The sequence below is a fragment of the Lynx canadensis genome, chromosome B2 (genome assembly GCF_007474595.2).
Source record: "Lynx canadensis isolate LIC74 chromosome B2, mLynCan4.pri.v2, whole genome shotgun sequence".
NCBI classification, from domain to species: Eukaryota; Metazoa; Chordata; class Mammalia; order Carnivora; family Felidae; genus Lynx; species Lynx canadensis.
Window position 1 is genome coordinate 4,139,577 of NC_044307.1, and position 23,154 is coordinate 4,162,730.

The 23,154-nt window shown below is 48.4% G+C and overlaps 1 protein-coding gene across 5 annotated transcripts in view; it reads right to left on the reverse strand.

Annotated features, from left to right (window-relative positions):
- Positions 1 to 673: 673 nt before the first annotated feature.
- Positions 674 to 23,154, reverse strand: part of CARMIL1 (capping protein regulator and myosin 1 linker 1) — a 313,422-nt gene continuing 290,941 nt past the window's right edge. For 2 of the 5 annotated variants that reach the window (XM_032593105.1, XM_032593107.1), the window contains 5 exons: positions 22,317 to 22,743; positions 15,036 to 15,111; positions 13,717 to 13,929; positions 10,626 to 10,766; positions 4,539 to 8,335 (listed from right to left, as the gene is read on the reverse strand). In XM_032593105.1, the coding sequence (XP_032448996.1) occupies positions 8,181 to 8,335; positions 10,626 to 10,766; positions 13,717 to 13,929; positions 15,036 to 15,111; positions 22,317 to 22,743 (1,012 nt within the window). In that variant the 3' untranslated portion in view covers positions 4,539 to 8,180. Of the gene's footprint in view, positions 1,724 to 4,538; positions 8,336 to 8,651; positions 8,687 to 10,625; positions 10,767 to 13,716; positions 13,930 to 15,035; positions 15,112 to 22,316; positions 22,744 to 23,154 lie in introns of those variants that run through there. The other 3 variants (XM_030314690.1, XM_032593106.1, XM_030314692.1) reach the window with 3 other exon arrangements.

The window sequence follows — 23,154 nt, forward strand, 5'->3', positions numbered from 1 at the left end:
CGAAGGTATTGCTTCAAGGCCCTGCACGAACGTCCCCTCCTCTGAGGCCTCAGCGTCACAGGCAGAACTGATGCCCCCTTCCCACTGCAATCCGCTGACCACGAACGCAGGCTCTGTCGTGCTGCATATGGTGTTAACTCGCCGAGTCCCGTCTCTGCCCGCGTGTTTCTCCAGCTTACACATCCAGCAGAGGCGTCTGTTCCTATGGGCGTGTAAGACATTATGACATTTATGTGGAAGGAACAATCTGTGTCTTCATAGAATCTCACGCAATGGCAACAAACCACTCAGTCCACATTTACTGGCACTCAGTCTGTGTAGGGGTGTGTGTGTGTGTGGTGGGGAAGAGTCATGTCACACACGCCCCGACTCCTATAATTCTTCTTTCCAACCGTCAACCGCACTGCTTGTGAATTCAAAACACCATTCACGCTCGCACCCCTTTTAGGGCCCTTGATCTGAGGGAACGGGGAATGTATCAAACTCACAGACTTTTGATTAATTTCCTCTTCTTCGCAAAGGTGAGAGCGGACAATGGATTAGCGAGTTACATCTATTTTGAATATAACAGGTTTGATTATCTGGGGTCTGTGATCATTCTGGATTTTAGAAACACGAAGTTCATTACCACGAGCCAATCCTACATTTACGAAAGAACCAGAGAAGGCCAAAATTCCACTTGTAAAATCATTTTATTGGTATAAATATACATATGAATAAAATACCTCAGCCTGTAATGTAAGTGAATATTTGTGAAATGTCTTAAAAAGAGTAGTGTTTTGATTTTTTTTACAGGTGTCAAAGTATTCTTAAAATCATACATTAAAAGCTAATATGCAGACAGAAATTATAGGCCTTCAAAAAACATGAATATTCATAAAACCTCATTCCGATCAACTATGTACATGAATCCGGGCACATGGTAAGATCAGCCGTGGGCCTCTTTCACCCTGTTCTTAACTGGGCTCCTGGATGGTATCGCGAAGGTCACCGACCAAATTTACGTGGACAATTCCACATCAAGAAGGAAGAAGTTCCCCAGGGGAGAACGTAAAAACCATAGCCAAGATCTAATATATATAATTTATACAAATTATTTATTAGTGTGCTCTGTTAATATACTTACAATGTGCAACTGCATACATCAAGAATAAATTGCTCTCTCGAGTCAAGTGCAGATCTGACACGGATCCAAGCAGCGGTACCCCACCGTCAGCCGATGGTGATACTCGTGTGAGGATGTGTCCAGGTACTTGGATTACCTCCCCAAACTCCTCTCGCGGGGCACGCTGTCGCTGCCTCCGAGAAATTCCAGTAGGGCCCATGGAATAATTGCTGGCTTTCACTAAAGGCATATGGAGGAATGCTTCGGAATCAAATGCCGAGGGTCGGGAGAAGACGAAACAAATGTACTTTGATTACCAAAAAACCCAAACGGGTCTGTTTCTGTTTTCAAAAGGCAAGTAAAGAAAAGAAGGGAAAGGAAAAGAGCACCGAGAGAAGAACTCAGGAGGAAGCGTTGCCCTTGACTGCTCTCTAACGGCTAACAAAGCACCCCTGCACTGAGACTCGTGCACCGGGGACCTTTACACAAAAATAAACTCTCTCTCCGCTTCTTCCCCAGAGTCGCTAGATTTGCCGCCTTGGTGGCCGTCTCTACTGGAGGACCACGGCTTCTGTTCTGGATACTCCTGGGCCTGCTGGCCCCAGCTTCTCCTTGAAACTGGAATGGAAAGGGGAAGATGTCATGACGGTTGGTAGGGTACAATCGACGGCCTGACCGATAGTGGGGGGAGATGCAGGGGCCCCGAGGGGCGGGAGGAACTTGCTCAGAAACGACTTACCAGCTACGTTTAGAGACTCGAGGCAGAAATGAGAAATAAACCAACAAAAACAGAAGCAAATCAAAATGAGAAAACACAAAAGCAGGCCATGAGAGGGCAAAGCTCTCACGGCCGTGGTTGAGAATCTGGGGGTGCTACGGACAGGGGAACTGATGGGGGGCCCTCCGACCCCTCACGCACAGCCGTCCCTCGTGCGGCCAAGGCAACAGGACAGACAGAGCCTGGCAGAGGCGCTGCTGGACAGATGTCCCACCTGATGCCTTCTGCCACCATCTAGACCTGGCTTTCTCTGCTCTGGGGCCACGACACGAGGAAGGACCCAGCAAACCTCAGTTCCTCGCGCTAGGAAGTGAACGGTTCAAAGCCTTGTGAGAACAAATGAATACTGCCTCGGGTGCTGTCAGTCCTCTTGGAACCAGCCTCCAGGTGACAGAACTGTCATCATGGGTGCCCACTCTGATCCCATATAAATATGAAGGACCCTCCCCCCCCCCCTCCCACGGCGACTTCGCACAGCCCTGATGGGAGGGGTGGAGAATTACTGGGCTGGAGCCTTTGTTACGTGTCCCGTCGGGCATGCGTGCTTCAGGACTGATACACCTCACAACGCCCTGGCGGGGAGGTCTTGTAAAATGTGGAATTTGGATTTAAATGAGACCTCTCCCTGCAAAGTGCATGTTCTTGACAACTAGATCAGAGCTTCGCGGGTACCGTACCTCAGGGCGATTAAGGCTTATTACATATTACTCACCAAATCTTTCGTATAGATACCACTTAAGCCAAAAATACCAAGCCCCACACTTGGTGTGGCTTGAAAGCAGACAAAAGCTACCTCGTCACTCAGAAGTTCAAATGATCCAACTAGGAACACAGGCCTGGAAAGCGACAGGATCCCGCTGATGCTTCTAATGACCTTGACTTTGGCAATTATGCTAAAAACTCCTCTGGCCAGGAACTGGCTATTCAAATGCTTAATCCATTAAAGAGCGGTTCAGGAAGTAAAAGCTCCTGAAACCTGACAGTTAAAATGCAAACATAATAAAGTATTTCTCTTGCCAATCTGGTTGTGGGGCCAGATTCTGATCTCTAGACAATAAAAATTTAAATGTAGTTAATTACATTAAATGGAAACCATCCACCCTTCTCAAGAGGATAAACTTCTCAAATCTCATCGTAAAAATAAGTAATTTTTTAAAAGCCTGACCTCTTTTTGCCTAACGCCTTGGAGCAAATTCTCAGATGGAAGGGAAAAGCAGAAAATATTACAACTGATTTTATTTTTTCGCTTGAGTCGTGTAAAAAAATAATAAACGTCCTTTGAAAGTTGTCAACCAATCAGGTCTGGGGGCAAAGGTAGATAATTTTCTTAAAATGGCTTGTTCTTTAACACAAAATCCATTTGAGAGTAATCTACAAAGAACTCTCTAAGTTTTCAGCTTCTGCATGTGCTACAACCAGGAGGAAGGACAGCAGATTTCTCATCATCTCCAAGCCACTTTGCAATAATCTGACCTCAAAGTAGAGCACTGCTAGTGAAATCTTGCTAGAAAAATTGATTCATTCCCTTTTAAAACCAACATGAGCTGTTCCTGTATATCAAGTGACTCAAAAACAAATTTCCGACGCTACAGGTTCAAAAGAAGAACCCAAAATGGTGATATACTGCTTATTTGACTTCAGAGCAACCACGTTGGCTCTAATTCTTAGATTCAAAAGCTTTCCATTCCGCCAGTATTTTAGCTTCCTCAAAATCCCAGGGCCTCATTCATGGTCTGTGAAATCAGAGTACTCTCTAAAAATGGACACATTCATGCCATCCAAAATGTTTATGTCGCAGGTAAAAAACAAAAGCACCCTGGATGGACCCAGGTCGCTGGAGCGCAGCTAACTGAAATTCAGAGAGATCTCACATAGCGGTCTTCCTGCAGAAAGCAGACGGTCCTTCCATCTGCATCGTTAACAAGTTAACAGACTGGTTTCTGGGTCGGTGACATACACCCAATACGAGTCACGAAGGCACAAATTTTAATGCGTCCAACATAGTCACTGAGAGGAATAATAATATGGCCTTTCTAGAGGCCCCACAAAGCATTTCACCAAGGCACTGACGCTATTTAAAAATTCACTGATTACGCTCTTGTGGACGTGAGCGGGATCCCGAGACTAGTCCCAGGCTGGCATTTCCTTAGCGTTACAAGGAGGTGCGTGAGTGGACAGGAGACCGAGGCAGGTGAGATCAGGGACCTAAAATCACACCAGTGGCCAATGCACTCGCTCTCCCAGCCTCCCACCTTCTCATTAGTCCAGATCGCTGGTAGGAACAACTTTGTAGGGGGAATGTTCTTTGTTAAGTTAGTTTTCCAGTCCTTAGGCAGCATCTATTTGACTGCATATGATTAGGAGGCTAATTACAATTATATTGAAGTAGGTTTGGTCAAGCTCCCACTGACGAATAGTCCCAATAAGATTACGTCTGCTTGAAACTGTAAACTCTAGAAGTTATTCTAAAATATAAGATTCAGGGGGCGCCTGTGTGGCTCAGTTGGTTCAGCATCTGACTCTTGATTTCTGCTCAGGTCACGATCTCACAGTTTGTGGATGTGAGCCCCATGTCAGGCTCTGTGCAGTCAGCACAGAGCCTGCTTGGGATTCTCTCTCTTCCTCTCTCTCTCTGCCCCTCCCCGGCTGGCACGCTCTTTCTCTCTCAAAATAAACAAACAAACAAACGTTTACAAAATAAATAAGTGGAATATAAAATTCAGGCTTTTTACTAATTCCGATGAACCTTCTCCTGAGCAGCCTGACTTAATGCTTGACTTTATACAGGATGAAGAAAGTCAGGTTGCCTTACTACACGTCCTCAATGCAAGTATTCACGCCGTTAACGTGCTGGGGTGTCTCTGTGTGTCTGTAGATGTGTTTGGTGCCATCCCACAAACCATTAAAATGATAAAAAAAAAAGTGCTTAAGCCAACAGGCTATTCAACATAAACACTGTGTGTATACTCACATCCCGTCTACGGTGGCAATGATTGGCGCAGGAAGGATTAAACGTGAACTCTGTCATTCTGGAAGATGATTTGACTTTGCATATATACATGTATCATATACACGTGCTAATTTTAAAGCTTCCGAAATGTGCACATGAATTCGGAATTAGAGATGCATTTGAAAATTTGAGCTCTTCTCCATTTTAAGTCCCACCGACATCCATCTTTCCCACGAGGAAAACGTGAGGACCTTAAAAATAATATTCGGTAGCCAGCCCTGATGTTTTTATACTTTCTGGCAGGAGCCAAAACTGCTGACCAATGGTTAAATTTCTTTTGAAGAACTCATACCGGGGTAGCAGAATCCAGATCTGGTGAAAAAAAGTAGGACACAGCACTGGCTGACAGACGGTAAGCCACAGCCAGATATTTTCCTGGTTGTAGGTTGGATTATGGAAGAAGCAAGTGACATATAAAAGACATCTCAGAGTAAGATGGCCCGACAAACAGGGTACATCATAATATATACAAAGCCAAACCAACTATTTTCTTCAAGAAAACAGGACATACTCTAATGAAAACATCACAGCTTATAATTAAATGCAAGACGGGAAAGGACACGAGATTCAGAAGTTACAGATATTTCCAGTAAAAGAAAGCAAGCATTTTACCTGTCCGGTCAATACTAAAATAGCCACACAATTAAAACAACCACCAGGATAAAAATATGCAGCATGCTTTGAGAACAACAGCTTCTGTTTGTCACACGGATACACGATTCAGGAAAATAAGAAAGCTGTTTTAGCTTACACGAAGCCGCTCCTGAAAGATTTAAAGGCAAGTACACAGCACGGGCTAACAGAATTGCTCTGCTAAATGCCGTTTGTTAACCGGGAACTATTCAGAAAGCAGACTGCTTTGGAATTCTCAAGGATGAAGACAGGCAGGTGGGGGAATCGGCACTAACAAAACAGTATTAAAATATGTGACATAAAATTACTTTAATTGAAGCTCCTGTAAAAACTACTTTTTTGGTTCCTGTTGCTATTTCCAGAAATCAGGGCAGAAAAGCAAACACAAGATGGTCCTGTTTAATTCCATCACACTGATACAGCCCATCGGAGGGAGAACTGTAAGTCCAAGAGGTCGTGGAAAAATCTGAGCCAGGCACAGAACTTCTTGCCTTCCTATGATCTGGCTTATTCCTGTGGCCAACCTTTCTGTCCTATCTCAAAGCCTTCCTGCAGGACTGGTGCGGTCCCGGGGCTGGTCTCCTTGTGTGTTACATGAAGTGCTTTTTCAGTGGCTTCTGGGAAGAAGGGACACTGTGCTCCATCAAGGTGCTTTGTTAGGTAACCAAGTGATAGAAGTCGGCCGACACGGTAGTTCAAATGTAAACTTCCCAAATCTAGAAACATCTATGTGACCTTCTCAAAAGGGGCAATACAGAGAGAGGGCTTCTGATTTAATACGCTCTACAAATAACCCGGCCTCTCTTCGGAAAACAAATGTCTTAGGTGTTCGTTTATGTGCCTTTTCTGTCACTTGAAGATAACAGGTTTTTCTGAAAATATCAGAGAAAATCTCTTAGGAGACTTATTGTAAGCACGTGTCTGTAAACGAGTCTACCACGCAGGAAATCCGGGTGCGTGTGTTCCAACCAAACTTTATTTACAAAACCCACAGCGGGTCATCGCGTTCGTTTGTTTCTTACAGGGTCAAACATAGGATTCCTCGGTAGTGTCCGTGACATCACTGGTATTTATTGATTTTAAATTTTTAATTGAAGTCTGGTTGCCATATAACATTACGTTTGTTTTAGGGAGTCCTTTAAAAAAGTGAAGGGCCAAGTCAGTTGTTTTTTCTCGGGCAGGCGCTACCCGGCCCAACCAGAATGTTCATCTGTGATCTATAGACTTCACTCTGTGCTGTGGGGCGTGTCCTTAACTCCACCAGCTCCACCCCGTTAGCTAGCCGGTGGGGGGGGGGGGTGGGGGGTGGGGGGGGGTGCAGATCGCCAGGCAGGTCGGAGTGCACAACTCATCCAGCGGTACCGGCCAAGAAAGCTGGCCCCAAATGTTGCCCGAGGGAGACAGCAGATGCCTTCTGGCTGCTGTTTTGGTTTATAAACCTCTGTCCGGGAAAGTCCTCAAAGACAACAGTTCCCACCGGAGGCGGAGGCGCCGTAATGCAGCCGGTTGTGAAGCGGTAAGGTGGGTCTCGGAGGAGGTGTGTTATCCGTAACAAGGTGCGGAAGTTTCAGAATGCTTTATCCTTTTGCAAGAAAGAGAAGTTACTCCTATAATCGGGTCACTTCCATTAACTTGCCGTGTGGGGCGCTTTCTCAGAAGGCCGTGACGGGCACGGAGTTGCAGCCAGAATTCTGGGCCACATACTTCATCCTTGGGAGCCTAAATACACTCATGTGTCAACCCCCGACAGAGGTTTACCGGAAGAAAAGTGCCCTGTTTCAAGGGAAAAAGGACTTTAAAGCCATCTCACATATCAGAATATTCTACCTCTTTTTTTTTTCCTTTTATGATACTAAGACTTCCTTTCAAAGATTTTCAAGTCAGATTTATAAAGAAAGTTATTAACCAGCGAGATCAGAAGTGTGGAGTCACAGGAAAGACATTTCCTCTCTGAATCAGCGAGGCTTGCTCTAACATTTCCCACTGGAGTTCAAAGCCAATTTGAAATTAACAGTTTGAAATTGACAAAGCCTTTTTTGTCTCCTGGGACTGTCTTCACCTGCACGGAACACGACAGAACTCACCACCGTGTCTCACGGAAGGCAGATGGCAAAAAGCAACGGCCGTAAAATAGAATCAACTGTCCTTAGAGGTTGAGACCCTTAACTGGTACTTTTCCTTTCTCACTGAAGGGTCATAAAAAGTCCAATGAAAGGTCGCGGGCATTTCACTGATCCTTTCCTAAAACAGCGTCAGGTGAGGTGTTAGGCCAGTACCTTCTAAAGGCAGAAACTGTACTCTAAGAATTTCTTCCCCAATCCCAATTACAGTCGAACAGAAGAGTATAGCGAGACCAAGAGAATGGGAGGCATGACCCACATGTAAACCCACATGATCACGAAAACTGGAGAGGACAAATCATCCCACTCCAGAGTAACTCGATCCTCCTTGGTCGAGTTTGAAAGTTTAGATTTTGAAGTCGATACTTTTTGCCCCAAAGGGAAGGACCATCCTGTTGCCATTTAGAAAACCAACATGGGTTGTAGGAATAATCCCCGAGCCAGTCCCGGGATAGAAGTTACTCAATTAAAGTTTGTTTTTGTTAGTGCCAATTCATAAGCTTTGGGTCAGTGAAGGGATGATAAGCGAAGGCTCTAACCATTTGTTGGCTGTGACTTCCTGTGCCCAACTGCCTTCACCTCCTCTTCTGCAATCGTGGAGTACAGTTTTGAAGATCTTTTCCCTCCACTGGAAGGCTTGCCAGTGTCATGATCTGAATGTCTTTTGTAATAATCTCCTCTTTGCACTACTGAGGAAAAGGGATTCATTTTACCCTTTACATTAGCAAATACATCGATGTGTTGACATTAATATTAAAGACTGTTAAGAATTAAATATCCGAGAACCCGCCCCACTTAGGCTTTCGGGAACCTACAGCATTGGTCCCGCACACACCATCATCTACAGAATTCAACAGCCAACATTATGGAAATGTGGTGCAAAATGAGGTGAGCTCCGAGTCTGCCCCCAAAAAGGTGCTAACAAAAGGCCCCCGCGGTATCACTTTGATTCCAGGATGGATTAACGAAAATCACATTCACTATGGAATAATCCAGAAGAATCAGAGCCATTTACCTGTTTCAGAAATGAGTTGGGCACGCTAGTCCAAAGGGAGGCACAGAACAAGGAAATGAAGTAACCAGCATGAATAACGTACAAGAAAATAGGAAGGAGCACATCAGGAACGTTTTCGAAAGAAAAAGACAGGGCTCACAAGTGGCTGTCATCCCCGGGCCGGCGCTGCCGATGAGCTAATAAACTGAAGTCAGAGTCTTAGCACCTTGGACATTTACAGGCTGTTCTCAGACGGCATGTATATTTCAACTCCATTTCAATACCAAGTGACACCACCAGGATGATCTCTGTGCTTAACTTATTGTGGATCCCAGGGGCAAGCTCTACAGTCCCCACCTAGAAAGATGGGGGCACGAATCATCATCCGTGGTGTTTGCTCTCAAGGGGGAACGAGGAAAGGAGTCACACATCTACCCCAGAGCTCGGAAATGTCTGAGGAGCAACTTAGTTTCTCAGGAAAGAACACAGGACTTTTCCAAAGCAGCTAAGGGTATGCCAGTGGCTTCCACTCTTCACCCTCCATGGCACCCCTTCGTACTCAGGGGGCTGGTGGGTTACTCGAGCCCTTGTTTGTAATCATATAGGCATCTAGAAAACATCGCTTTTCATAAACGTTAAGCAATCTTCAAAACCTCCTTGTAAGTAAAGACACAAAGCAGTTGCAGAAAGAAGGGGAAATGAAGGCAGAGCGGGGGAGGGGCTGGCTCAAGTCGGTCTGACTCGGAGGTTCCTTTTTCTACCCCAAGACTCGCGAAGGCTGTGGCTCTAACGCCAGACCCTCTATTTACTCACTCCGTGTAAAGTAACTGTAGGCGCTAGCTATCTCTCATGGCTTTGGCTACTCAGTTTGACATGAGTGGTTTATCAGCTTTGGTCAAATCCCTACCTCCTTTTATTTACAGCTAATAGGTGAGGGAAGCTTGGACCCACCAAATGAATCTGCAGGATGGAGAGGAGAAAGCAGGCAGTGTTATTTTTTTTGTTGCTAATCATTTATTTTTATTATTCTCCTAAGTCACAAAGATAGTAGTCAGAAGTACTCTCCATTAACTTCAACACAAGACTGCCATTAATAAAACAGGCCAGTGGAGGAAGATGTCAAAGCCAGAAAGGTCAAGGAATTCTAAAAGCATCAAACATCTAAAATAAAACAAAGGCAGCCTCAAACCATAATGAGGGCCATCTGGTCATGGGTAATGACTCGTGGGGCTCTGGAATTTCTTCATCAGCGGGGCTTAGAGATGGCAATTATACTTTATGGAGGGTAGAACCCAAAAGTCAACAGTGTACTTAACAGAGCGTGGGAGGTGGGTGACAGAAATGCAGGGGTGCCGAGGCCACCCTCCACTCATAACTCTTGATCTGATTCTGGGAGATGGGCACCCACGTCCCAGGATTATCTTGCTCTGCTCCCAGCAGATTAAGAGGAGCAAAGCTGGCCCAATGACGCCCTGAAAGCGTCCAGGCAGGTGCCTGGGGAATAAGGCATGTCTGACTTCATGACTAAGCGAGTGTAATGAGCTACGAGTCTCCCCCCCAACCCCCCCCAGCCTGCGGGGGCTGCTTATGAAGCACAGTGATAGTAATTCACAACCAGGGGAAGAGTTCTGGGAAATAATGAGACCTAGAAGCCTGTAAGCGGCACCCAATGAGTCACAAAATATTTAAGGCACTCCGCACCTGCTGGGAGCCAGTTCAGGAGCGCCTAGTGATTACAAAGAAGGTAAACCTTGGGTTGGGATGTCTGCTACACTTTCATTCTGTGTATACGGTCCTCTGTGAAGATCCAATGTCATCGATAAGGTTGAATCAAGCTTCTGAACTAGGAAACTGCTCTGGTCCCAAAAGTTTAGTCCAAGGAATGCTGATTTAAACTCTAGGATACTCGTCAAGACCAGGGTTAATTCCCTTCTCTTGAAAGGACTCTCCTTGGAGAAAGCTAACAGAGAGAAAACATTTCTTACCTTCCTGGGAAAGTGTCCTGGGACTGGGCTGGGGGCTAATCTGCCCATCTCTCTCCTTGTCCGAAGGAACTTTTTTCAGGACAGGTGGGAGAAGAGCAATTTTCGACGAGCCAGGGCTGGATGGGGAGTCCGGGATGTCCTCTAGGGAGACACAAACGCATGAGTCAAGCAGTTGCACAAGCTGGATTCCTAAAACATAAGCCAGGTTAATCTTGAAATACGAACGGCCTATCACGTTTAAAAAGTATCCTAGAAGTGTTCTGGCCAAGACGGAGTGTCAAGTCTCTGCAAGTAACAGCTATATACAGTAGGGAGAAAAATAACTGAAATTTATAAAAGGTTACAATCTCTAAAACTCACAGACAGATGTGAACTTATGTCGCTGACACGGAATTTCAGTGAGCTGATATTTGAAAAGGACGCTGCCAGTAAGTCAATGTTCCTTTGCCTCAGACATAGAGGCGTCTGATTTTCTTAAAATACGTGATATTTATAACCCACTGCCTTTACCTGTTGTCCAGTACAGTGGTCACGTCACACGTACACACGCGGACACGTAGGAACACGGGCACACGTACCTATATACACATACTGAGACCACTAAGAATAACTTGGAATCAATGGGCTTTTATTTTTTTTATTAAAAAAAATTTTTTTTTCTTAATGTTTTTATTTATTTTTGAGACAGAGAAAGACAGAGCATGAGCAGGGAAGGGGCAGAGAGAGAGGGAGACACAGAATCGGAAGCAGGCTCCAGGCTCTGAGCCATCAGCACAGAGCCCAATGCGGGACCGAACTCACAGACCGCGAGATCATGACCTGAGCCGAAGTCGGACGCTCAACCGACTGAGCCACCCAGGCGCCCCTCAATGGGCTTTTAGAACCAGAAGGACTTTGGTGACCACTGTACAAATGAAGAGATTAAATGACCCGCTGAGGGAAAATGACAAAACTTCTAGGGTTAGAACTCTAGTCTCTTAATTCTAAAGGCGACTTACTTCACTCTCGGTGAAAGGATTTACTGAACTGCGCCCTTTTCTCCGCCCTATTGCCTGCAAGGTTATTTGAGCTTGGTGTGTGTAGGTGTGCGTGCACGTGCGTGTGTGTACAGAGGGTTCTCTTCAGCCTTCGCCTTCCAATTCAACTCCCCTCCCTGCGTCACTATACACACAGGCTGTCACCTAACACCGCGGAAGACCTCTCCCTGCTTGGGGCGGTCTCTCAGAGCCGAGGAAGGGAAAGGAGGTGGCGTATTTGAAAATGCCTCAATTCTCAAGCGCTACGAAAACAAACGAGTGTGCTAACATAATTCAAGACAGACTAAGTGCTGAGAAATGAACGGACACATTTAACAAATTGAAAACAGAAGCTCCTTGCAACAGAGTATTGGGAATCCGGCTGGTTTTGCATTTGGAATTGGCCGCTGGGGAGCTAAAGTACAAACGAGATCAGGTTCGTTTTAGAACTGTTTCCTTACCGCAGACGAGGGATACACCTTGCTGACGTTTTATTATTATTTTATGCCTTCCCTCTCCCCACTCTATCATGAAGGTATTTTGTGTTGCACCAAGAAATTTTTTGTTCCCTATCATAACTTTGGTCTGCAAAGAGGTTTGAGCAGAATGAGGCAGTCCTAAGTGATCTGCTTCAAGGGTCGGCTGCTGGGGGCTGACCGCAGGGTGTGTCTCTGTGGCTGCTCTTTGGAGACTGTGCACCGGGTTTCTTGAGGGACCAATGGGCTGTGAAGACCGGAGGGCATTAACCAGCTGGCCGCTCGGTGAATGAGAGGCATGTTTGAGGGAAAACGGGAAAGACCCACAAGCGGAATGTGTTTGGACGCCTGCGACCTTATCTTTTCTCATTCTACCCAATCCTCTGCGTGTTGGCGAAGGACTACGACGAGGCGTGCGTCTTACTTTCTAGTGTGCACGCCCGTGGGGGTGGTCACCCCTACAGCTGGGGGGGTCCTAGGGTCCGGCTGCCGCTCACCAGCCGTGTGGCATGCCAAACTTGAGTGTCCCTGGGCCTCACACTCCACATCTGTGGAACGGAGCTGTGGTGAGGACATTAGGAGTTTATCCGCATAAAGCACTTAGCACGCGGCCTGGCACAGAGTTAAGATTAGCAGAGATGGGGCGCCTGGGCGGCTCGGCCGGTGAAGCGGCTGACTCTTGATTTCAGCTCAGGTCATGATCTCACGGTTCGTGAGTTCGAGCCCTCCATCGGGCTCTGCGCTGACAGTGCGGAGCCTGCTTGGGATTCTCTCTCTCTCAAAATAAAAAATAAACATTTTTTACAAAAGCATTAGCCGTGATGATGATGGGCATAATCTGACTGTACATATCTACCTTATTTGCCTAATCATTATGGGGGAAAAAAGTGAAGATGCGATATGGGGTTCAATATATTATCCACTCTATTTTTGCAAATGTTTAAAATTTTTTTTAAATAGACTGTTGGAGAAAAACAAAGGAAAAAAAAAACCGTACAGGGAAGAACTAATGCAGGAGAGAATAAGGCAGAGGCCCATCCATTTCTAAGATTTTTAAGCTTCTTCTATCCTTAGGTTTTCTAAACCGAGAGCCAGCAAGCTTTTTCTGTAAAGGGCCAAACCTGAGTGTTTCAGGGTCTGCAGGCCAACGGCCTCTGTCACAACTACTCAACTCTGCCACCTTAGCGCAAAAACTAATACAAACGGCATGGCTGTGTGCCGGTGACACTGTAACAACAAAAACAGGCCCCTGGTTTGCCAAGCCCTGTTCTAAACCCTCAATATTTCACAGAATCTGGGGCGAAAGGAGAGGAACTTACGCTTCCTTATTTGTGTAGACCCCGGAGACGGATCTCAGAAAGCTCAATCAAGCGACTGGGTCAACACAAGACTGTTTCCTCCCGTGGCCCTCCCACCTGCCACCCGTATGCAGGGACAGTCTCAGAAACTCTTCGGCCTTTGCCCCTTTCGAAGCCCCTCCCGCGGACCCGCTGCGCCCACGTTCGCCAGTAGCCCCGGGAACCACCTGTGAGTCCCGATCCAGCACCCTCCGGAGGCCAGCCGGGCACGGGGCCACTCGATGCCCAGTAAGACCCTTACCAGGCCGAGAGGCGGCTCTTGGTTTCTGCGGGATGGTGGGACGTGCCGCCAGGCTGGGTTTGGGGGCCTGCGGCAGGGGCTTCGGGCTGGCAGGCGTGTTGGACGAGCTCCGGGGCCTGGAACCCGCGTCCACTTTGGGCTCCGCTTTGGCGTTCTTTTCTGGTGTTCCCAGACCGAAGCGGTTCTCCGGAACACTGGGGTGCGGCTTAGGCACTAAAATAAAAACAGGTACAGAGAGCACGCTTTACGAGCAAAATCAGAGGCAGAAGAAACTGATCACTGGGAGCGAGGAGGGGCCCTGCTCTCGACTGCCACGCCCACTTCTGCTCATGTCTCCTCGCAGGTATTTCGGAACAGAACATGTTGTTCTACATGCTCTTTGAGTCCACTCACGCTGGCGGAAGACGACAACGTTTGCGGGAAAGCAGCGTACTTGGTGGTACCCTTCCCATCACTCCTGACCACCCCCCAGATGCAAGCCTAAGTTCAAGCGTGTCCACGTCCCTACTAACGTCCAGAGGGGACGCGGTGCTCAGTGCGCTAGATCTTTCTCAGGTCTGGCACGAGGAAGGTACAGGTATGACCGCCTGTAGGTGCCTCGGTTCTGGACAAGCATCAGCAGGTAGGGGTCTGGCTGCAAGCCCTCCGTGACGAGGGCTGCGCGACATCCATCGCCTCGCATTTAGCGAGAACCGTGACGATGTCACCTCATCTCGCACCCCTGCCCTGTTGCTGCCTGAAGCGTCTAGACCACAGGCGGAAACAAGCTGGTTAAATAACGAGCTACATTCCAGCTCTCACGGCATAAAGACTCTGGGGCTCAACCCAGGAATCTCAAACAGCAAAGTGAGGTTTCTGACACGCAATTTGTAAGTTACTCTCCGTTTCCACCAGAGGTGCCGTGTGATTTTGCTACACCTGCCAAGGATATCGGTGCAGAAAGGAAAGAACACTCCCTCGTGTCAAACAAATGGGCCACCTTCCACCTACCGTGTATGGCTTCTTTCTAACGTCAGCCCTGTCCCCGCCTCCCCCGCCCCTCCAACGCCCACAGCCGGGGAGTTCCTCTCAGAGAAATCTCCTCCCTTTGGGAAACTGGAAAAGGTACGCTGTCCAGGCGCGTGGCTGCGGGGATGGGGACATGCCCCGGGCTGACCTGCGGCAGGTGAGGAAATGTCTTTCGGTGCCAGCTGAGGACCGTGACGCAGAAACCTATTCTCACGCCCCGTTTTTATTTTTCTCCTGCGAATGACGTGAGGCTCCTGGGACCGGAAGCTGAGCGCCTTTCCCGACGGGGTGACGGCAATCGCCGGACTTACCTGCCCCACCTGCATCCAACCGCTCCGTGCTGCCCAGGCCGAAAGAATCCTGAGACGCTGCATCATTCCCAAGCTTCTAGAAAAGTCAAGCACACGGCCCCCCAAAAGTGCATTTTTGTTTAAAATGTAAGAAAAAGAACAAAGCAGATAATAAACGACAACAAATAGCGGCCCCTTTACCACTGTCACACCGACCATGTCCGGCCTGTCACCCTGAGGGCCTCCTCCTGGGACACGGTTCTGAGGAGTAAGTTGTGTTCTGGGTTTGCAGTCAGGCCTCCGGGGTCCCAAGTGTGGCCAGTTCCCACGGGTGACAGGTGCGTGGGTTCCGGGGAAGCCAGTGGGCTTGCTGATGTCTCCTGTTTCCTGTGGGTTTTTTGTGGAACACCTACGTGTTCTCTGTAGCCCGATGCTCCCAGCAATGGGGCACGGACACTCTGTAAGGTGACAGGACCCTCTCCAAGCTGGGTTCCAACAATCAAGTGTTAAAAGCAGCGGAAACCTTTTCACTCTGACGTACAAAACAGGTGAAAAGGGGCCCAACACGGGCAGGGTCTTCCTTGTCATGGAGCCAGAACCACAGGGACACAGACCGACGGTTCAGGAGGCAGCGGAGGGACAGGCCGGAATTAGTTTAAAAAAGCCCAAGAACTTCAGGCAAAGGGGTTTGTGACGGCAAAGGTGGGGAAGGTTGTCTCAGCCGGAGCTGTGACTTGTGGGGCTGGGAATCAGCCTCGTGTGGTGCAGAAAGTCCCCCTGAGACCGAGGCATTTAGACACAAAAAGTCCCACGTAAAGAAAAGTCTAGTGTTTGCTATCAAGAATCCTACTGACAACGATAATCTGCATCTCCTGTCTAAAAACACAAATAAGGTGGGCGGGGGGGGGGGGGAGGGGAGGGCGGGGTAGGGGGCTGAGGATTCCCAGGGCGGCCTGACCTTGGCCTGCCCCTTCCTGCTCCTCTCACGTGCCCGACAAGCCTGGAGAGCAGGTGTCTGCCGGAAGTTCCTTGCTTTCCGGTATTTTTGATGACATGGGAGGGATTATTTGACACACGGGTGAGACCTGACTCACTGACCGCTTGGCCGCAGCCATACGCTCGCCAGGAGCGTGGCTCCCAGGGAGGCAACTGGTGCCGAGGACTTTCTCAGCAAGACCACGGATGTTCCCCTAGCGGAGGCTGGTCTCGGAGAAGCAGCGTGCACACAAGTCCCGTGGCTAGAACGGGCACACGGTTCGGCACCTCTACGGAAAAGTGATCCTGAGCACAGGAAGCCCCGTGCCAGGGCTGCAGGAGAGCCCTGGACGCGTCTGCAAGGTGAAGACTAGCCGAGAAGTCCCCCGCCTGGACCAGCAGGGGCGCCCGAGCCTTTGAACGGAGCGGTCAGGAGGCGGGGCTTAACCAGTCCCAAAAGCCGAGCGCCTCCCCTCGCATCTTACAGCCTCTGGAAGGCACGTCTGTCTGGGCTCAAAAATAAGAAGTGGGCTATTTACAGTGGCCAGGATGGAGGACACACTGAAGGAGACACCGCCTCTCAGGCCATGAGTGCCCAGCGCCCCGCGTGCCTGCAGTTAAAATATAATTCTAGGGGGTGCGCCGGGGTGGCTCAGTCGGTTAAGCGTCCCATTTTGGCTCGGGTCACGATCTCGTGGTTCGTGAGTTCGAACCCGTGTCGGGCTCTGTGCTGACGGCTCGGAGCCTGGAGCCCGCTTCGGATTCTGTGTCTCCCTCTCTCTGCCCCTCCCCTGCTCATGCTCTTTCTGTCTCTCTTCTCTCCCTCTCTCAAAAGTAAACATTAAAAAAATGAAAAAGATAAAATATAATCCTAGGGGTGGCTCTTACTGTTTGCTTCCCGGCTTTCCCAGGTAGTCAACACATGTCAAAAATTACTGCACGGAACACGGAGGAAATACAGAGCAGACAGCTGACCAGGCGGCCCCAGGAGAAGCGCGTGGCCTCTAAGCAGACGCCACTTGGTACTCTGCTTTGCTAATGAATGAGAAGTGCGCTGTCCTCATTTTCATGTTCTTTTTCTTTAAATACGTGCATTAAATGTGAACAGTGTCAAGAAAATTATTCAAGAGAAGAGTGAGGACACCGTACTTTTTTTTTTTTTGTCAACCGTCTATTGACCACTGGCGTTTATGCTGCTGACTTCCTCAAGCATACAGTCATGGAATTTTAGGGGAGAATCTTCTTACACTAATTCTTGAAACACTTTTTTATTATTATTCTGATAGAACACCCCTGACTGGTTTGAACTGTAAGTATAGCCATACCTCATCTTATTGCACTTTGCAGATACTGTTCCGGTTTTTTTTTTTTTTTTAATATGAAATTTATTGACAAATTGGTTTCCATACAGCACCCAGTGCTCATCCCAAAAGGTGCCCTCCTCAATACCCATCACCCACCCTCCCCTCCCTCCCACCCCCCATCAACCCTCAGTTTGTTCTCAGTTTTTAACAGTCTCTTATGCTTTGGCTCTCTCCCACTCTAACCTCTTTTTTTTTTTTTTTTTTCCTTCCCCTCCCCCATGGGTTCCTGTTAAGTTTCTCAGGATCCACATAAGAGTGAAACCATATGGTATCTGTCTTTCTCTGTATGGCTTATTTCACTTAGCATCACACTCTCCAGTTCCATCCACGTTGCTACAAAAGGCCATATTTCATTTTTTCTCATTGCCACGTAGTATTCCATTGTGTATATATACCACAATTTCTTTATCCATTCATCAGTTGATGGACATTTAGGCTCTTTCCATAATTTGGCTATTGTTGAGAGTGCTGCTATGAACATTGGGGTACAAGTGCTCCTATGCATCAGTACTCCTGTATCCCTTGGATAAATTCCTAGCAGTGCTATTGCTGGGTCATAGGGTAGGTCTATTTTTAATTTTCTGAGGAACCTCCACACTGCTTTCCAGAGCGGCTACACCAATTTGCATTCCCACCAACAGTGCAAGAGGGTTCCCGTTTCTCCACATCCTCTCCAGCATCTAGAGTCTCCTGATTTGTTCATTTTGGCCACTCTGACTGGCGTGAGGTGATACCTGAGTGTGGTTTTGATTTGTATTTCCCTGATAAGGAGCGATACTGTTCCGGTTTTTACAGATTTAAGGTTTGCGGTATCACCGCACGGTACAAGTCTATCGGCACCGCTGTTCCAACAGCACTTGCTCACTTCGTGTCCCTGTGCCGCATTTTTTTTTTTTTTCCAAAATGCAAACTCTTCCATTATTGTTATATTTGCCATGGCGACGTGTGCTCAGTGATACCGCTCTTGTAACTGTCTGTGGTGCCATGAGCTGCGTCCACGTAAGGCAGTGAACTTAACTGATAAACGTACGTGTTCTGACTGTTCCACCAACCGGCCGTCCCCCTGTCTCTCCCCCGTTCCTCAGGTCTCCTTAGTCCCCGAGACACAACGATATTGAAATCAGGCCACTCGATAGTCCTACGACAGCCTCTAAGTGTTCAAGGGGAGGAAGAGCGGGGCATCTCACTTTAAATCGAAAGCTAGACGTGATTAAGCTCAGCGAGAAAGGCATGTTGACAGCCAGGGCAGGCCGAAAGCTAGGCCTCTTGTGCCAAGCAGCTGCCAAGTTGTGAATGCAAAGAAGTGAAAAATGTAACCCCAGGGGTGCCTGGGAGCTCAGGGAGTTAAGCATCTGACTCTTGGTTTCGGCTCAGGTCATGATCTCAATGGTTCGTGGGTTCGAGCCCTGCATTGGGTTCGGCGCTAACAGCAGAGAGTCTGCTTGGGATTCTCTCTCTGCCCCTTCCCCTGCTTTCTCAAAATAAATAAGTAAACTTGAAAAAAAAAAAGTTAACTCCAATGAACACACGAATGATAAGTCAAACAGCCTTATTGCTGATAAGGAGAGGGTTTGAGTGGTCAGCATAGAAGATCAAACCAGCCCCAACATTCCCTTAAGCCAGAGCCTCATCCAGGGCAAGCCCCTGACTCTCTTCAGTTCTATAAAGGCTGAGAGGGATGAGGCAGCTGCAGAAGCAAAGTCTGAAGCCAATCACGGTCGGATCATGAGGTCGAAGGAGCCGTCTCCACCACAGAAAAGCGCAGAATGAAGCAGCGCGTGCCGATGTGGGAGCTGCAGCGAGTTCTCCAGAAGATCCAGCTAAGAGAGTTAGTGAAGGCGGTTACACCAGAAAACAGATGATCGGTGTAGACCAACAGCCTTCTTCTGGAAGATGCTGCCATGTGGGACTTCTGTGGCTGGAGAGGAGACGTCCATGTCCGGCTTCAAAGCTTCAAAGGACAGGCTGACTCTTGTCAGGGGCCAGTGCGGCTGCTGACTTGAAGTTGACGCCAATGTTACCATTCCAAAAATCTTAAGGCTGTAAGATTGAGGCTGGCCCTACTCTGCCTGTGCTCTAGAAATGAACAACAGAGACGGGATGACGGTGCATCTGTTTACGACGTGGTTTCCTGAACACTTTAGGTCCCCTGTTGAGACCTTCTGCTCAGGAAAAAAGATTGCTTTCCAAACGGCACTGCTCATTGACAATGAGCCTGGTCACCCAAGAGCCCCGGTGGAGACGCTGTTTTCATGCCTGCCGACACAACACCCATTCTCTGTAGCCCACGGATCAAGGCGCGATTTCAACTTTCACGCCTGATTCACGGGAAGAGGTCGAAACATCAACGCGAACGGGACTCTGGAAGCAGTGGATTCCAACCCTCAGGGACGACTCTGAGGGCCCATCATGACCCCAGCGGGGGAGGTCAGTGCGGGTGCGGTGGAAAGAGCTAGAGAGCTGTGGAGTTAGAGGTGGCGCCTGAAGACGGGACTGAACGGCTGCCGTCTCGTGATCAAACAGACACAGATGTTGCTCCTGATGGAGGAGCAAAGGAAGTGGTTTGCTGAGCTGGAATCTACTCCCAGTGAACGTGCGGTCAGGACTGTTCAAGTGACAACAAAGGGTTTAGAATAGGACATCGACTTGGTCGCTAAAGCAGCGGCCGGGTTTGAGAGGGCTGACTTCAATTTGAAAGCAGTTGTACTGCGGGTAAGATGCTATCAAACAGCATCGCCTGCTACAGACAGATCATTTGTGAAAGGGAGAGTCCATCGATGTGGCAAACCTGACTGTTGTCCTATTTTAAGAAATCGCCACCCTGATCCGCCGGCAGCCCTCAGCATGGAGGCAAGACCCCGCACCAGCAAGCTCGGATGACGGTCGGCATGTTTTATCAATAGACTATTTTAAAATGAAGACGTGTCCGTTGTGATTTTAGACATAACTCTAGTACACGCCGCACAGCCTACAGTATCGCGTAAACATAACCTTCTATGTACTGGGAAACCCAAAACCTCACTTGACTCGCTTTACTGTGATATTCGCTTCATCGTGTCGGTCCGGAACCGAACCCTCGATATCTCTGGGGTCCACTGTATGAAGGATTTCTATTATTGGTGGTGTTTAAAAAGACACTAGATGGCGCTACGAGGTCATCACTATAAGCCTCCAACAACTAAGACTTCTAAAACCATAGGAATTTTGTCGCTCTGAGTCAATTTATGCATCAAATCCAAAGCACATGGAAAAAACCCTCTAGCATCTCCCCATCTTTCTACCAAAAAGCAGCTGTTCATCAATGAAAAACAGTGATAAAATAAACAGCTCGTTAGTGAAAACAGCATGTTCATCGTTGTAAGGAAATTCTATGAAACAGATTGCAATTTAAACACTTCCTTGGGCGTCTGACTTGCCAAAGATGCGGTCACAGAATTCTGACTAGTGCCTGCCTTGCTGAATTAGCAGAATGCAGTTACATGGTCCCCTCTGCAGCCCTCTCCACCTTCTGTAAGGGGCAGTGAGCGAGGTGGGAGAGATCCATCACTAGGAAACCGCGGGATAACCCCAGTGCCGGTGGAGGGCTATGGTGAGCAGGTGTAAGATCCCGTGCGATGCAGGATTTAATGAAAACAAAAAATCAGTTAAGTGATATAAAACAGCCTCCGCACTCTGGTATATAATACAGTTGGAAGAACTTTCTAAAACTCAATGGTTCGTTGGGGCGAACTGTTTCATTCTGACACTTCAAGGAAAACAGATGTGCGATTTTCCTTTCTTGGGGAAACCCAGTTACATCAAAGAAAGAGCTCGGGATAATGCACAAAACCCAGAACCCGGGTTCACGTGGGCATGTGCGTCTCCGTGACCACAATAAACCTGCAATCTTTCCAGTAGCTGCAGGAGAAAAGAGAGAGAAGAGGGGAAGAAAAAAACCCACAATGTATATTTTAAAAGACGTTCGAAGAGTAAATGATGCTCTGAGCCAGAGTTTGGGGGTCCTGGTCATTTTTAAACGATCAAGTTTTTCTCCAGAGCAAACGACAACATATCTCAATGGTCAAGTACCCAATCAAAACTAACAGAATACCTTGCCTTCTTTTCTTCTGGCTTGCAAATCTGGAGTACAGCGGGGAATTTTAGGCTTGGAAAAGGGAACGAGTTATGAAAAAAACTGAAAAGCAGATCTACCTTTATATAATTAGAATCTGGTTTCAGTATTTAAAACTTTTTTTTAATTTTTTTTTTTTTTTTTTTTAGTATTTATTTTTGAGAGAAAGAAACACAGTGTGAGTTGGGGAGGGGCAGAGAGAGAGGGAGACACAGAATCCAAAGCAGGCTCCGGGCTCCGGGCCGTCAGCACAGAGCCCGACGCGGGGCTCGAACTCAGGACCGGCGAGATCGTGACCTGGACTGAAGTTGAACACTTAACTGACAGCCACCCAAGTGCCCTAGGTGCTTTTTTCATCTTTAAGTCGTCTCTACACCTGACATGGGGCTTGAACTCACAACCCTGAGATCAGGAGTTGCACGCTTGGCCGACTGAGCCAGTCAGGCACCACCCCCGGTTTCAGTCTTTTTATCTGCTTCTGTCAGTTCTACTCTGGTCACCCTGGGGTCTCTGTCTGGACTCAACAGACTCCGTCTTCTCCCCAGATTTGAGCATTTTCCCGGAACAGGGGTCCATGCTTCTGACTTGCACAGGAAGCACCTCGGCAGGGGGAGGAAAGGCCGCAGACTCTCGGCCAAGGACTTCCCTCCAAGCACTGTGGCCTCAGGAGAGACGGCCCCTGTCCCCGAGGGGAGCACGGCCATGCCTCGGCACCCTGTGCTCTTTTGGAAAAAGCCTTTTGTTCTGGGATCTGTATGCAACCGGACAGGCTGGTTCTGCACCCCCCTCGCCCATAAACACCGAGTGGGGCACCACCCCGGAGACGCCCCCGTGGAAGGAACGCGTCCTCACCTTCTGCGCCCAGGCGGCTCTCCTCTCCTGTTTGGCCTTCATCTCCGCCAGCAGACCGCTGCCCATCACCTGCACCCCGTACCTCCGCCCGGCCTGTGGGCTGCCCTTGCTGTCACTCCGGTCCGCCTTCCCCACGTCTTCCCCTGGACTTTCCTCGACGGGGTCGGGTGTTTTCATCTCCTCCAGCCGCTCAGAACTGCCATTGTGCTCCGCTGGCTTCGCGTCCTTCCTGGGCGTGTCCGAGGCCGGACTCCGGATGGCCCCTTTGGGCGACGAGGGCTCGTCTGTCATCAGGACCGTCGGGGGCCGCTCCGTTTTGGACCGGGATTTGATTAAATTGAGAAAGCCGCTTTTCCGAGAATCTCGCTTTTTCTTTTCGTCTCCTCCTTCGCCAAGCTCATGGGACTCGGAGCCTCTTGCCGATCTCCTGCGATTCAAAAGAACAAATCCTGTGGGTTCTGGTGTAATTACAGTTCTAGCAAGAATCCGTCAAGACACAAATATGCAGCTTGCGGCCTATAGGGCGACCATCAGGAAGCATTTCAAAATTTTCATTTGAGTCACTGCACTTGGTAAACAGAAGTGTGGAATGTTGTCATCTTGGGTCACAGGGGAGGGGACTGAGGTTCCACCAAAGAAGAAGGTGTAGGTGGTGGGACTAGTAGCAGAATGAGGTGTTCCAGCACGAGCAGGGGAGGGGCAGAGAGAGAGGGAGACACAATCTGAAGCAGGTTCCAGGCTCTGAGCTGTCAGCACAGAGCCCGATGCAGGGCTTGAACTCATGAACCGTGAGATCATGACCTGAGCCAAAGTCGGATGCTCAATGGGCTGAGCCACC